The 16,850-nt window shown below is 37.0% G+C and overlaps 1 protein-coding gene across 2 annotated transcripts in view; it reads right to left on the reverse strand.

The window, feature by feature from the left end:
* Positions 1-16,850, reverse strand: part of LOC137156163 (uncharacterized) — a 38,026-nt gene that overhangs the window by 17,881 nt on the left and 3,295 nt on the right. The window contains exons 1-2 of one of the 2 annotated variants that reach the window (XM_067552886.1): positions 6,579-6,625; positions 696-771 (exon numbers count right to left, since the gene is read on the reverse strand). Coding sequence is in view for 1 of the 2 variants with exons in the window: in XM_067552885.1 (XP_067408986.1) it covers positions 696-771 (76 nt within the window). In the remaining variant the exon portion in view is untranslated. Of the gene's footprint in view, positions 1-695; positions 772-6,578; positions 6,626-16,850 lie in introns of those variants that run through there. The other variant, XM_067552885.1, reaches the window with a different exon arrangement.

The raw sequence follows: 16,850 nt of genomic DNA on the forward strand, positions 1-16,850 counted from the left end.
ACCTCTCTTCCCACAAATGTTGGGCATACTTATTTTTCCCTGCCTGTTTCCTTCTTTTCTCCTCTATCACTCATGTTATTGGATGCTACATAAATTTGTCATTTAGCATAAGATAAGAAGCATAAGATATACTTCTTTTGTCCATTTCTGTGAAATTTACAGGAACAGGATACAGACACACATTTACAATCACCGTTTCAAAAGTGGTCAGTGACTATTACCCTTTAATAGGTTACTGTCATGTATGTGAAATTATTTTCTGGTTTATGTCAAGTCGACAGTTATCCACATCACAAAAATCACCACCATGACACAACTAGGACTCTTGTTACAGAAGTCTCAGAAGGTGCAAGAACTGACTCACTCCAGAAGCACTACATTCTATAATTTAAAATGTTGCTGATTAGCTGGTGAGAAAGTCATGAGGTATAAAAGATAATAAGTAAACGTACTCAGTAACACCAAGTACCAGTCTACATCAAGAAAGGCAAACATCATCTTTAGCTTATAGAATACTGCATGGAAAGCTCATTGAAAAAGGACTGAATGTGCTAAATATTAATTCATTTTAATAGAAAAATAATTTAATTTTTCACTTCATATCTGTTTTGCAGCTTGCATGAATGTGAATGCTATTTTCCATAATTCTTCGCACTGCAATTAGGATAGACTGTCTGAAACAGATATATACATACCCCTTTTAAAGGCACTTTGAAAGCAATGAATCTCGTTCCTGGTATAGGCTGTCCAACTGGTGTCAAAGTCCGCCATCTTTTAAGAAAAAAAAATTTGTATATTTTTCTGAATGCTTAAATGATAAAATACTTTTCAAACTATACTGATTTGATACAAGACACCTGAAGTTTCATGTAAAATGGCTACTTCTGTAATAAAGTTCCTTCTTTTTGGAGTAAACTTTCCCCAACAAAAGCACAAAATGCTACTGATCTTTTTGGTCTCGAGATAAATTTAAAGCTACATTAAATGTCTTATAAACATCAGACTCTACTGCGTCCACATTAACCCAAACTGAAGGATGCAAATAGCATCCTGGTCTCCCTGATTGATCTTACAGCTGCTTGCTTGACATGTCAAGGGCCAGATTGCCAAAAAACTTCAGAACCAAGATGATATTTGGGCATCTAAGGCTATGGCTACACTAACTTTCGCCAGTTTAAAGTATGTTGCTCAGGGGTGTGAAAAAACAGCCCCATAGCAACATAAGTTACACTGACAGAAGCACTGGTGTGGACAGCACTATGACAGTGGGAAAGCATCTCCCGCTAACATAGTTACAGCCACTCATTGGGGTGGTTTAATTATGTTGACGTGAGAGCTCTCTCCAGTCAGCATAGAGAGGCTACATAAGAGATCTTACAGTAGTGGCACAGCTGCATCAGAATTGCAGTGCTGCTGTAAGCTCTCAGTGTAGTTACACTGTAAGTGAAGTGATCAGGTTTTCATCAGTGCTTAGCTAGCTACTTTAATAAAGTGCCTAAATAGTAACTGAGATCTTTTGAAAATCTGCCTTGATAAATAATCTGCTTTCTTATTGCACCAGAGAGACAGACATATTTCAATTTAAATAAATCCAAAATAAATACTATTAGCTAGCAGAACTATTAAAACATTTTGTTTCAATATTATACATTGGAACAATATTAATAAATTATTATTTTTGGGGGTTGGGGAATTCATAGATTTCAAGGTCTGAAGGGACCACTGTCATCATCTAGTCCACAGGTCTTCAATCTGTGAAGCGGAACATCTGGGGGCGTGGGGAGAGGCACAGCCAGGCCCGCCCTCACAGGCGGTGGGGATGAGGCACCACCCAGTTCCACTCTGCCCTGGACCCAGCTGTGCTCTCCATCCCACCATCCCTGGCTGCAGTACCCAGCCTCAGGCCCTGCCCCAGCCTCAGTGCCTAGCCCCCACCTCGGCCCACGGACTCAGCGGTGGCTCCCAGCTACCACGGTCCCTGGGGCAGCCTCGACCCCTGGCCCCAACCACAGCCCTCCCAACCATGGGCCTGCTTCCAGCCACAGCTAGGGGGCTTAGACAGGGGTAAGGGGAGATGCGGGGGTCTGAGGACCACTGATGTAGCTTAACATCCTATATAACAGACCACATAACTTCCCCCATTTAATTCCTAGTATATATATTTTAGAAAAAGATTCAATCATGACGTAAAAGTTGCCAATGATGAAGAATCCACCATGAGCCCTAGTAATGGGGAGGGGTGCCTAAGTTGCTGAAAGAACATTAAGTACAGTATTATTTAGGTGAGTCAGAATACAGAATTAGCATCTCTCAGAGCACAAAGATTCTTCCATTATTCAGCACAGCTACACAAATTATATGGAGACAGTTGGCTTTCCATAAATAACTCTGCAACCAGGTTTCCATTATAAGACCGATCTTCACCCTTCTTCTAATAAACCGCAAGAAAACTATTTTCTAATGATTGTTTTTGTGATCACTGTTAGTATAGAATGGCATTTGTCCTTACATTTCAAGTAATTAAATCAAATGGTCGTGAAGTTACAAGTGAAATATTACTCCTTTGCACATTATATAAAAAAACTTGTCTAGTATTTCCTCCCCCCACAAACTATCTTCAAAATGGAATGGTTACACTTAAAATTTTGTATATTGCTGTAATTTTGTATATTGCTATGTATTGCAGTTGTCCTGAGATGAGCTGTATTAGAAAGATGAATTTTGGGAGGGAAAGAGCCCATAGGTAAAAGATGTGTCTGTCAGTACCTTGGTAAAAATATTTTAATTTGGCTGAGTTATAAGCTTTTGAAGATCAACCATTGTGCATGCACAGTAGATTCAGAATCAGCTGTTGGCAAGTTACCAAAATGCTAACTGTCTACTGCATATGTTCCTGCGTCTAAGGGTTGGTCTACACTGGCAGCAGCAGTCGACAGGAGATACGCAAACTATGTAACATTGCTTCTGTATCTTGTCGACGTACTTACATTCATGTAGCGTGGCATCTTCATGCCGATGCCCTCCCATCGATGCAGCCTTACTCCTTTTGGGAAGGTGGACTAATTCAGTCAACTGGAGAGCGCTCTCTGATTGATTGAGCAGGTCTCTGCAGACACACTCGATCAGTGCTGCTTCATCAATGCCTGCCGCTGCAGCAGTGAAGACTTACCCTCAAGTGACCTATAAACTCAGCTGAATCCCCTGAACTCATCAAGGAGCAATTCTAAATGATTCTGCTAACATGGATGCTCATGACTTGTTAAAATTTACATAGGAAGTTTGGGGCAGGAAACAGAACTTATTTATCAAAGGTGGCAAATCTACTACACCACAGATCTCTGTATCTGATACTTATTATCTATACAATGGGGGCACTCAAGTTTACCTAGCTTTGTCAATTGTTTTGAAATCTACAGAGGAAAAGTCAGGTATAAGTGTAGGCAGAAAATGCTCTGGGGTGGACTTTGTCTGGGCCAGCAGAGAAAAGAAAAACCTTGGTTCTCTTTAAGGATTTCTGCACTGTGCCCCTGTGGGCTTGAGGACAGGAGATATAGGGGCTCTGTGGCTAATTGGCTGGGCAGCAGCATATAATGTAAGTTTACTGGCTCCCATCTACTCAAGAAAAGGTTTACAAACTCTTCCCAGTGGATACCACCCCCCCTTGGACAAGGAGAAGAAAAATTTACTGATTTACCTGGATTGCACTGTGGTGCCTAGGACATGGCCTGTAAGCCCAGATCTGTTGTGTGAAACTGGACAAGTCAGTTATTTTTCTCAAACAATCTGTAACATGGTACCCACCTTTGCAAAGAGCTTTGTGAGCTACAGATACAAATACACTATGTAACTGCAAAGCATTTTTATTAGACATTTTCATGTCTAGAGCAGAGGTTGAAGGCGGGTTCCAAAGAGGATGGAGCTAGGCTGTTCTCAGTGGTGGCAGATGACAGAAAAAGAAGCAATGGTCTCAAGTTGTAGTGGGAGAGGTCCAGGTTGGATATAGGAAAAACCTTTTCATTAGGAGGGTGGTGAAACACTGGAATGGGTTACCTGGGGAGGTGGTGGACTCTCCATCCTTAAAAATCTTTAAGGCCCATCTTGACAAAGCCCTAGCTGGGATGAGTTAGTTGGGGGTTGTTCCTGCTTTGAGCAGGGGGTTGGACTAGATGACCTTCTGAGATCCCTTCCAACCCTAATTTTCTATGATTCTATGTAAGTTGAGGGACTTAGCTGGGAGGCAAGTTTTATCTAGAGCACTATGCATGAGACCCAGAGGACAACCCCAGTTCTAACACTAATTTTCCATGTGATCTTGATCAGTGGAGGGCTTTTATCAATTAAGGAAACTTGCTAATTATACTGGTGCAAACTTCCCTCATCTAGACAACTCCATAATCTTTCTGAGCAATGTTTTACAATCTGTAAATGAGTATTGTAATATTTACCTACTTCCTAAGAGTGTTATGAAGCCCACTCGAATGTCTGTAAATGCTAAGAGTAAAGTATTAGAGATATACTGTCACTTTATTCTTATTATTTAACATTTATATTGCAGTAACACTTAGAGGCCAAAGAGGTTGGGGCTCCATTGTACTACTTAAAAACTTGGTCAGTTTCTGAAATATGATCAGTTTCAAAACAAGTTACCTTTCAATTACCAAACCTGTCCCTGCGTATCCCATTAATTTTTGATGGTTTTAATATGTTCCTATTTTTACAAATGTTTTCCTCCCCATTGCTATTCTAAAAACCCACACAAACAAAAGGAGAAACAAACTATCCAAAACATGCATTTGACAGCACTATCTCATCCCCCAAAATAAGTGGTTATTTGTAATTGCAGTTTAAGTTGGTATCCTCTTAAGTTTTGTAGTGGCAGAGCTGGGAATAGACTAAAGATCAGCCTTGCAACACTGTACTTGTTACATTAATTTATGTGGTCTCCAGGGTCTCACAGCCACTCTGGAAAATTCTGAAAGTGCTTGTAATGTTTGCTGGACTTTAAAAGTTTAAATTACACTAAAGTGCTCCCAATATTCAAAGTCAATAGAGATGGAGCAGAAAAAAGGCCAAACAAAGTCTACTGTTCATATACGTCCTTATATTCTAGACAACAGATCAAGCACCAAAACTTAAAAATATCCTACTTTTTTTGTATGTGAAAACGCTTTCAATGACCATAACTTTAAAAATGACTGAACCGATTTCCTTCAAACTTGGTTTGTTCCTTAGACCTCCGTAACAGCCACATCTTGGAGGAAACTGATTCAGTCACTGTTGAATTACATATGTGCAAAATCTCTGCTCAGAACATGCAGGAAAAATATTTATTTTACACTGCAGAACTAATAAATATCTGAATGAATTCTGCTGAAAATTTCCAAAACACTTCCTTCCAGGTAAAGATCAAGTACAGAGAATTTTTCAGTCCACAATTAATTGGTTTGAGAAAGTTATAAGCAACTTAGAGTAGGGGGTATAAAGAAAGTTGCATTTCAACCTTAACTATAGTCATTGATACCACTCTCACTACAGTAAAATGTTTGAAAAAAATATAGATTCTATCTAAAGTTCTAATAAATGAATAATAATAATGAATAATAAATGATGCACTAAAAAAGTTGAGATGTATCTGACTAGTATAATTTATTTTGGAAGAGGAAAAAAAAAAGACAGTGTGACACCCAAAATCAAATTATGCCAACTATATGGAAAAGTTGCTAGATCATAGAAGTCACAAGAATCTGGTTGTCATCATAAATTTGGAAACAACAAAAGATAATATCCTTTGCAGGAAGTCACAGGGATTTTTTTTTTAACTTTTGAGTATAGTAAACATTTCAGAGGTAAAGGACTAGTTTAAACAAAGAATATTTATAGAGAATTAAAAGGTGATTTGGGTAATTTCTTTTCACATTTTAATGTAACCAACCCTGATCTCAGCATTAGAAAAGTTGGATTTCATCTGCTATTTTCATTTTGTTTATAAACAAGAAAGAGCTGGCAAAAACTATTTATATAATGCAAATCAGAATGCTGAAAAAAGAGGGTATTTGTATGTTAAAAGGGTATATTGGTTAGTGGTACTGAAAAAACCAAAATATACTTTAAAATTGTTTGAAAACTGGAGAGTTTGTTGGTGGAATTGGTGGAGATGTACAACAGTATATATTTTGAACTGGACTAATTGCCTAACCTACACCAATTATTTTCATAGAAGTATTCTACTGCATGTTCATCTGTGCACTATTTAAAAATTTAACCTTCAGCCTCCTGCTGCACTGAATTTATCAGTTATTTACAGAGATATGTTTATTGACAACAGTAGATTTCATCTATATTTTTAATTAAGCAAGAGCAAATATTAGACTTTTGCATCACTAAATGGATCAGGCAGGAATTGCAGTCTGACTACAAGAGAAAATGTTATTTACACACAACTATATCAATAAATAAATTAAAAAAGGTAATTTACTGAGATTTTGGTCATAGATGTTCAAAAACTTGCTGATGGACTCCATTGTAGATGATAACATCCTGTTTACTGTTACCTCTGCACACATTTCTAAAGCACCCACCAAAGTAACAACCAAGAAGGGCTGAATATGAGTATTTCTGCATCCACCTATGTGAAAAAGGGGACAATGAGGGACATGCTTTACCCTATTCATGTTGAGATAGTATTATAGTGGCTAAATTAAAAACAAATAAATAACTCAGATCCCTGTCTACTGGAAATGGGGTGGTCATGGGAAGGAAAAATATGAAAACCCAAGACTAGGACTCCTAGGCACTACAGTAATATAAGTAATACTAATAAATAGAATGACACGGCAATTTCTATGAGACACCAATACTGACAGATAGTTCATATACACCAGTTTATTATAAGATTCAAAACAGCTTCAGCTTCCTCCAAGCCCACATTTGTCAAGTAATCCTTCTTTCAATTATTTTGGAAAACCAAACTACATTAAACAAGTTACACATTACATATGTAACTATTACTGGCACAACGATCAATAGGTGGCCTACCAAACTAAGAACCACCCATTCACTTTTCCATCATTAAAAAAATGTTGTGGCATAAGGAGTGGGCTCTAACCTGAAATGGGTTCAAGCCCACATTTTGTTTTTTTTTAAAGTTATTTATATAGATATACATAAGTACTTACACCTTGAACATTAGTGTGTGCGCGCCTGTGTGCATAATCCATTGAAAACCAGTTTCTTAGATAACCGCACATAAAACATGCCTTGTACATAGTCCAATTGCATTTACTATTTCTATAGCATTACTCCAAAAAGCTTATATAGCACATGACATGCAACGATTCCATACCAGAATAGACGCAGAGTGGTAACCTTTCTTTTGTGTGTGTGTGTGTGTGTGTGTGTGTGTGTGTGTGTGTGTGTGTGTGTAAAAATGTGTTTAGATTAAGAATAGTTATCTTGTAATTCAAATACAATACACGGTCCTTCTAATTACATATGTTCTCATAAGGGATTAAAATGCATTTTAAAAGCTTTAATTTTTCAGTTTCTGTGTAACAGGCCACACGTTTTCAAGGGTGGGAGGAAAAGATTAAAGTATCATTGCCAAACAGCCACTGTTTCCACTCTTCTTAGCCAACTTGAAAACTGTCACAAAATTCAACAGCCCAAGCAGAAAAATCTATTCAGCTGCTCTATTGCAGGATGACTGATAAAAATAAAAAGTTTGATAGTTTACTTTCACATTTTTTTTTAAATTACTTGCTCTGGACAAATGGAATTTTGCAGAATTTTTTAGTTTACAGTTAAATTCTTACTCAAAGCATTCTTTATTGAACCTACTCCTGGCACCTTCAAAGCTGTAAGAAGTTAATCTTCAAAACAAATTAATACTTTTTAGCACTGCACAGATGTGTTATAATATGGAAAAGTTTTACAAAACAGGCACAGAACAGGTGTGCGCCAATTCAATACATGTGCTGTGGAAAAGCTCAGTGTCTACATCTGAATCCAGATTTTCTAATTAAAAAACTGTAAAAGCTTTGCTGGCAAAGCAAATTTCATAGATTTCTGGGGATTTAAAATTGAAAAATGTTTATTTGGAGGGGTGAACAAGTCAATTAGTAGCACTGTAATCGGACCCCAGCATGGTACCAAAAATGTATTACACTAAAGACAGAGCTTCAAGTTCTTAAACCACCTGGGGACAGAGCATCTCCCAGACATCACAACATGTAACTTGATGACATGACAGCTACTTGAGTTCTTGGAGGCTTTCATTCAGTATCTCAACTGTTAGGATTGTTAAAATTTCTTAATAGAGCTCCATATATGCTGGGGCTTCTTACCCTATGATTTTCCAAGTTAAGGTTTAAATGAATCTTTGTCCTTGAAAGGAAAACTTACTGCTAGCATAGAATTCTTCCTGCTTAATACATAGAACAGGTTTAGTCTATACTGTTCTAAAAACATGTTGTCCACTAATCCTTAATTTACTCTCTCGTGAATGAAGCAATGGTGCGTGAGTAGGGGCATTTCTCAATGAAACCACTTAAATGATAAAATGAGGGTGAAGTTATTTTACAACATATGACTGACACTTCACAAGAAGTAGAACACACTAGCTGGCCTCAGGAGCTCATATTCTAAGTTAGAGGTAACATAAGAGTTACTACAACAGATGATGGGGAGAGGAAGAACAAGAATTCCAAAAAAGGGATGTTATGTAGGGCTCATTAGATCCAAGATTTTTCTCCTTATATTTGTTTTCATTATTTGGGAGAACAGGAACAAGAGTATATATAAGCAGAGGAAGGGCTAGTCCTAACAGGAAAAACTTCGTTTTGAGGCAGAAATTAAAGGAAAAGTTGGTTCACAGCTAGGAAGGTTGTTCCAGACACAGAAAGAAGCCCAAAAGAAGGCACAAGGGTAACAGGATACAGGGATAGGCCAAAGGTGGCATCAAGGAGAGGTATTTCCTGCAAAAGCTAATACTACCTTTACATTGCAGTAGCAGCCTTATAATTCGGCAGGTATGTGGAGGGGCAAGGATTCTGGCCTGCTCAATGCCATTTGCTTAGGATGGCTGCAGGGACCAGATTTGGACCTTAATGTAGAACACATTTTTTGACTGATATCATCACTTTAAAAAGAGTATATTCCAGATGTTCATGGCTTAGTAACCATCCCCCAAAGAACTGTGTGTAGTCTATTACTGAAGGAAAAAAATGCTCTAACTTCAAGTCATCGCTGCAAATCTTCTAACAGTGTAAATATTGTGGCACTGATAACTGATTGAACACCTGCATAGTAGTAAAACATGAAAGCAGGTAGCCATTGAGAGACTTGGGTAATACAAGTATGATTCCACATTCCATTTTACCTTAGATTAAAAAAAATCAAATATATAAGAATTAGTTAAGACTCAGTACAAATGAGGAAAAAAGGCCCACCAAAGTAAAATCTTCTGCCTTTTTTTCTGGTTTGAAAAGTAGATGAACAAAGAACCTATAATGGAAGAACAATGTATGGATAGATAACAACTGTTTAAGTTCCTTGGGTTTAAGCGAACATTTGCCCTTGTTGGCGTTAGCTTGACATTAAAGTTTATCCCCTTCACTTCTTTCCAGAGTGGTATTAAGAATGCAAAGTTGGTACTGATCATATTTAGATGGACAGTCAACTTGAAATCTAGTAAATTTAAAAGTTAGTTAAAAGTAGTTAAGTTATATCTCTGCTCCTCTTGTCAATTTTATGGTTGACAAATCATATTTCCTTATTTTTTAAAAAAGGGTTTTTTCCCTGCTTTTGTAGTTTAAAAAGATCCATACAGGATTAATGAATTTAATATGCAGGGATTAACACAACTGGATTACATGCATTTGATAGCACTATCTTTAAAGTGAAATTATTTTATAATTTCTCTTCTTTAACTTCTTTCAGTTATTGTGCTCTTACAGGTTATCTAATGAAGGGGTCTAAATTAGCTACTATCACTGAGGAAAGAGATCTTGGTGCCATCATGGACAGCTTTCGAAAACATCTGTTCAATATATGGCGGAAGTAAAAAAAAATGCAAAAAACTAATAGAATGTTAGGAACCATTAGGAAACGGATAGATAATAAAACAGAAAATATCATGTCACTATATAAATCCATGATGTGCCCACATCTTGAATACTGTGTGCAGTTCGTCACCCCATCTCAAAAAAGATGTATTAGAATTTGAAAAGGTGTGAAGAAGGGAAACAAAAATGATTGGAGCATGGAACAGTTTCCATACACAAGGAGAGGTTAAAAAGACTTGGACTGTTCAGCTTAGAAAAGAGAAAACTAACGGGGGATATGATAGAGGTAATTAAAATCATGATTGGTGTGCAGAAAGTGAATGGGGAAGTACTATTTTTGCCTTCACATAACGAAGAAACTATTAAATTAATAGGCAGCAGGTTTAAAACAAACAGCACTTTATACAATGCACAATACAATGGGGAGACTTGTTCCCATGGGATGTCATGAAGGCTAAAAGTACAACTGGGTTCAAAAAAGAATTCATGGAGGATCAATCCATCAATGGCTATTAGCCAAGATGGCCAAAGATGCAAACACATGCCTTGAGTATCCCTAAAACTTCTGACTGCCAGAAACAAGGACTGTATGATGGGACAGATTATTAGATATTGCCCTTTTATGTTCATTCCCTCTGAAGCATCTGGCACTGGTCACTGTTGGAAGATAGGATACTGAATTAGATGGACAATGGCAAATTTTCTACACCCGCTTCTCTCAATTAAGCGTTTGAAAAAATCTCCACCCCAGTTCCCAGAATCCTCCAAGGAAACCTCACCAAAACCAAGCAGTGTCTTAATATTCTGAAATTTCTAAAAAGTATAAAATACACAGAAGGAAGACAACCAACTTTCAGGTATTCTTTATCTGATGCAACAAAGATAACCTGTAAAGTCGGAGTTGTAATCTTTAAGAGCAGTGAGAAGAAGGAAAAGATAAAAGATCCATAGAGAACAAGAGGGGGGTTAGGAGAGAATAAAGTATAGGATAGTGCAGAGCTGTGAAGGGGGAAAAATTGAACTTGTTCTGGAATCCAGTGAAAGAACAGGGGATGGAGAAGGAGGAAATGAAGATATAGTTAGAGCAGGGCTCGACAAACCCTGGGTGCCAGGTCGCCTAGGAATTTAATTCTGGTGCCTAGTATTTTTCCCAGTGAAGGACTGGGTCCCGGGGGGAGCGGTTGCCATGCTCCGACCAGGGCGCCACTGCATCCATGTGGCGGGACCAGGAGGGGAGAGCAGCTGCTGCGCTCCGGCCAGGGCATCCTGCCACTGGGCCCACGTTGTTTGGCTCCTTAATTTTTGGGCTGGCTCCTAGCTACAAAGCAAATTTGTTGAGCCTTGGGTTAGAGCTATCAAAGAGGAAGGTTTTAATAGTAGAATTTTGGATAAACGTGGAGAGAGGTAAGAAGCAAGTTGTGGGAGGTCAGACAGAAGTTAGTTACAACAGTAGAGACATGAATAAATATTTTAATAACAGGGATGAAAGGGAAGTTGCCTCAGAGGAAGTCTGTCAGCCTAGATGTCGGGCAGGTGTTAGAAGTAAAAGAGACATCAAGATTTTAGACACTGGTTGACAGAAAAATGGTGGTGCTGTCAAACAACAATAGAAATAAACACTTGAATGAAAAAGTTAATTGTTGGAGAACCTGAGCTGGAAGAAGCTGATAATCTAAGAGGAGATATCAGAAAAATGTAGCAATGCTGACTGGAGAAATAATGAAAAGTTAGGGGCACAAAAGTGTATTTAGAAATCAGCAGCACAGAAGTAATAGCTGTATCTATGGGACTGACTGAGAGCGTGCAGAAAGAAGCTATGGAGACAGATGATAAGGAATCAAGGATAAAACCATATAGACTCAAAGTAACACTGAAGAATTCCCTAAGTATTACTCAGAAGGTAAGCAGAAGAATCAAAAGTGTTAAAGAAATTCAGCAGCAAGTGCAAAAGAAGGAGCAACTGACTATCAAGAGATAGTCCAAGTACAATTTATTAAACTACAGTATCACAGCACATGTAATTTTCCAACCTATGGAAGGAAGAGAATACATGCTCATCTGCTCCCAGAATCATAAATAGGTGTGTGTGTGAGGAGTACAAGCCAAATCTCACCTTTAAATTTACATCAGAATGGCTAAACAGTTTTGCTAGCCTCTTATGGCCTCACAGTCTAAATTCCAATTTCCTGGATTTTATAGTGTCCACAAGTTTATTGTTCTAACAGGAAAGCCTCTGAGATTATACACTTGTGCACACCTAAATCAGTAAGTGACATATTGTGCATACACAGTACTTTTTCAGTAATTATCTTTATTTCTCTAGTTTTTCAGACTTGCAGACATTCCATTTAACTACATACATAAAGATTTTATGTCTTAAAAAGAAAGCAATTTGCATAACTCAAATATTTAAATAAAAGTCAAAGTTTTTTCATGCATGGAAACATTGTCCCCATTCCCTCCCCAAAATGCACTACCACCTCAAAACACATGAAATTTTACCTGCTTTTCTAAACAAAAGGCAAGAGTCTCATTTCTGGGACAAGTACAAGCATAAAAACTTTAAGCTCAGACTAATTTATTCCTGAAAGTTATCTGGGCCTAAAAAAAGGAGCTTCAAATAAAAACAGCATCTTAACTATATTATTGCTATACTAGTACTCTAGCTAGTGGCTTTAGAAAAGGTATATGAAGAGTATTCTTAAGTCTCATTATGTGAAAACTTATCCCTCTTTCATCCTTTTAAAATTAACCTTTATACATTTAAAGAGTTTCAGAGAACTGACACAACAGATAGAAACCCTCTTGAAAACAAAGAAAGCTCCCATCACATTTAGTTACATGTATCCTGGTAATAAGTATAAAGGAACAAGGCTGACCCGAGGTCAATGGCTATGTTTAATAGTGGCTGTGGTCTCTTGTACCAGGATAGAGAAAATGAGGAAGAAACAGGAAACTTAGGGAAGCGCTTGTTTGAGAAACCATGTCTGAGTGATTGAGGACCAGTGACAGGCTCTAAATGGAAGTGTCTAATCTGATGTACGTGTGTGAGGGAGCAATTCCAGAAAGGGATGGATACAGAAAGATGAGTTTACCCTAAGTTAATAAGGTGTTTATGAATAAATTACAGACCCTGAAACATTTTCAGTTAGGCTCTGAGACAAATGTCTGACAGCAAGGAAATTTACTTAAAACAAACTATGTTACAAATGTTGTTTTGGATGGAAAACTCGCAGACCAGTCTTATAAAAACAAGTTAAATTTACTAAGAATGGCTTAGTGCTTTGATTTTTAACAGACTGCATGTCTTTACATTAAGAAACTAAATATCATTAAAATAGAACCACTAATTTAATACGCACTTCGAATAGTCATAAAATAGAGGTCAAACAGAGGTGCAAATATTAGCAGATACTGGTAGTTATGTCTGTTCAATGCAATGTTGGGAACACCAGAACAGCAAGTCATATTTTAACAATAAAGGGAGCAGTTGCTTTCACCTATGTGAACAGTCAATCTAAATGATAACATATAAAATATGTTGGGAAGGACTGCAGTGAATAAATTCAGTTTTTGGCTGCTACAGTAGATCCCACTGTGTATCAATTCTTGGAAAAAGCCTAATTGCATCTTTTCAAGAGATAAGTAAAATTATATTAGAACAGGTTGCAGATAAAGTATGCCATGAGTTACCTTCATTGTTCTCATTTTGTATATTTCACGCTCAATTTAGACAGACACATGCTTTGTTTACTTTTTATTTTCAAGCACCAAATCTACTTGCCCACCTTTAGAAAACTGGGCAAGTAGAATGTTAGGTGACTAATTTACATGAGTAAATGACAGAACTGTTGAATTGTACAACTGGATTTCTCAGTATCATAACCAACTTGAAAGGATAAAAGCCTTTTATCTTTGGCTTGGCAGTTCTCACGGGCATTATTAAGTAATAATGCATAGAAGAATTAATAGCGCAATGGGGTATGTCCAAGATTGTTTGTGACACAGCAGATACAATAGATTGATGTTCACTAGTCTGTGTGAAGTGAATTGGTAGTCTCCGTTTACTTCCTAGAGAACTCATGACTACACTAGCATGTTGGCCAGAGACACCATTAACTGAACAAGGGAGACTCAGCCATCCTCATGCACAGAAGTGGCACCCAACCAAAAAATTAAAGCACAATGGGAGTGAACTATGGGATGCCTGCTCTGCCTCTGCTCTAGCCCCTGCCTGTTCTGTTTTATACATAAATGGAACATTCCAGTTTCCAATACTATGTTTAATGGACAATAGATTTACTTCTTAAAATAAAAAAGCAAAATTTCATTTATATAGTACTTTCCAGAACATAATAGCTCAGAAAAGTCCATTGTTGAAGTACATCAGGATTCCAGATTCAGCAAAGAAATTAAAATATTGGGATTTGTGTGTTAGGAAAGGTTTTTGACTAACAGTGGAAAACTGGTAAAGACAGATGTAAATCCTTAAAAAGTTAACATGGAGGTGAAAAGTAACTTGAAAGGGGACTATCTGAAGCTAAACTTAACAATTCAGAGGTTTCTAAATGTACAGTTTTTTGTGAATATGCATGATTAGAGAGTGATTTTCAGAGTTTAGTACTTACCTTAAAAAAAATTCCAAACCAGATACTATACACATCAAATAACTAAACTGTATTGTATAGAAACAGAGAAAAACTGAAATACTGCAAATTAAGTTCATCTCTAGAATAGTATACTTGAGCTGTGTGTTGCAGCTAAAGATCTGACCCTAAGTGCTGTACAGAAATGTACAATTATCACGTAAATACAATTCTAACAGAGATCTCACATGACGTAGTTTGTCCTATTTTCCTCCCTGTGTTTTTAAAGTGTGATTCTGGTCTGAGATGAGGCTTTGTGGGGTTACATAAGAGGTTTTGGGCATTGTCTCACTGACTTCCAGAGCAAATTTTTTCAGCTTATCTGTAAAACAATGTTTTGTTTTAGACTGCTAGCCTTCTGAACAACTTTGGATTCAAACTCTGATCTTTCCATCTCATGCAGCCTCACAAATAAGTGTTCGGTAGGCCAAATTAGGCCCTCAGGTACACCTATCCAAACCCCATAGTCTAAATCAAAGGTTGTCATGTGCAATCCCATTGCCTTTATTAAGGTCAGAACTAAGCAAACAATTCTGCTTATGGTGCTCAAGAATGAGCATAATTTAGCTTATTCTCTCTTAAATGTATTAATTCTGTAAAAAGTAGTAAAAATACATTTTTATCATTTAAGGCAACATATGCAACCCTGAACACGAGTAGATAGAGCTGTTGAATAAAGAGTGCCACTTCTTCAGTCACTTTCAGAGCAGAACAGCACTTTAATGGAAATGGTATTCACTGTTTTTATTTTGCATTATATTGCATAAATAAGTATAACTGTCATGGTTAGTGCCATAGCAGCTCTGGAGTAGTTCAGGTAACTTGAACTCCCTCTACTGGTTGGTTCAGCAAAACACCACATACACACTTTACATAAGGTGATTTTAAAAATGTATCTGCAATAGTCAAAAAAAAAAAAATAAAGTTCACCACCAAATTTTAAATAATTAAGGTTGATCAAACATTGATATACTTGGCAATATTCTTTTAAACAGCCACCAATAAGAGAAGAATTGTATTCCCTAATAATAATAATAAAGATATGGTCTTCTAATTATGTCACTGCACTTCTAATATATCACTGAATTACTAAGCTTTATAAACAACTTTTTAGAATTTCTAATTGAAGCAATACTGTTTTATTTGTTGAAAGCAGGTACTGATGAATTAATAATTATAGAAAGATATCTTAATGTCTGCAAGCAATTTAGCCATTCAGGTTCAATGTAATTTCAGAAAAATCTAAAAATAAGGTCTTGTGGTGCCGCACCACGGTAGCACTTAATGAAAACACAGCCTGTGCTAGGTACTCCACCCTCCCTGAGAGGCAATAGGTATGTCGATAGAAGCCCTCCTATCAACATACAGCTATCTACACTGGGGTATACTGGGCTGCACTGGGATTGGTATAACTACATCGCTCAGCATTGTAGATCACTCAGTGGTGAAGAATTTCCACATCCCTGCATGATGTAGTTATACCAACAGAAGCTGGTAGTGTAGATCAAGCCCAAAACACTGCTGTCCTTCAATACAGTACTTTATTCAGTGACTCTGTATAAGAAATGAAATACAGTTAAGTTAGTTAGTTAAGTTAGTGTTGACAGAACACTCTAGAATCTGATCTTAGGGGGACAATGTCAACTTAAAAAACTTAAAAAATATATATATACCAAACTTCTATATAAATTTTTTTTAAAACCTATTATTACAATTAATATGTAATATTAAAAATGAAAATCAGAGGCAAAAACTGGGAGAAAAAGTGGTGCTCTTGAAAGCACTCTATGTACTGCAGGCTTAGTCTATATAGTTTTTGTGCTGGTGTAACTATTTCAGCTAAAAGATATGATTTTTTTAAACCAAAATGGTTATACAAGTACAACCCCATATTGTGAATATAGTTATAACAGTATAAAGGTGCTTTATACCCATTATAGCTTATTTCCCTTCCTGTCTGAGAATAAGCTGTACCAGTATAAGCCCCTTTATGCAGGTATAACTGGATCCACACTCTGGGGTTTGTATTGTCTAATTATAATAGTACAAAAAGTGATACAGCTTGTGTGTGTATAGATAGACAAGCAGTGTTTCCTCTATATGTAGTCTCTCCTCCATTTGCACAGAACCCTCTCACAGCAAC

This window comes from Emydura macquarii, unplaced genomic scaffold (assembly GCF_026122565.2).
Source record: "Emydura macquarii macquarii isolate MOO-44397 ecotype Brisbane River unplaced genomic scaffold, CSIRO-AGI_Emac_v2 contig_1390, whole genome shotgun sequence".
NCBI classification, from domain to species: domain Eukaryota; kingdom Metazoa; phylum Chordata; order Testudines; family Chelidae; genus Emydura; species Emydura macquarii.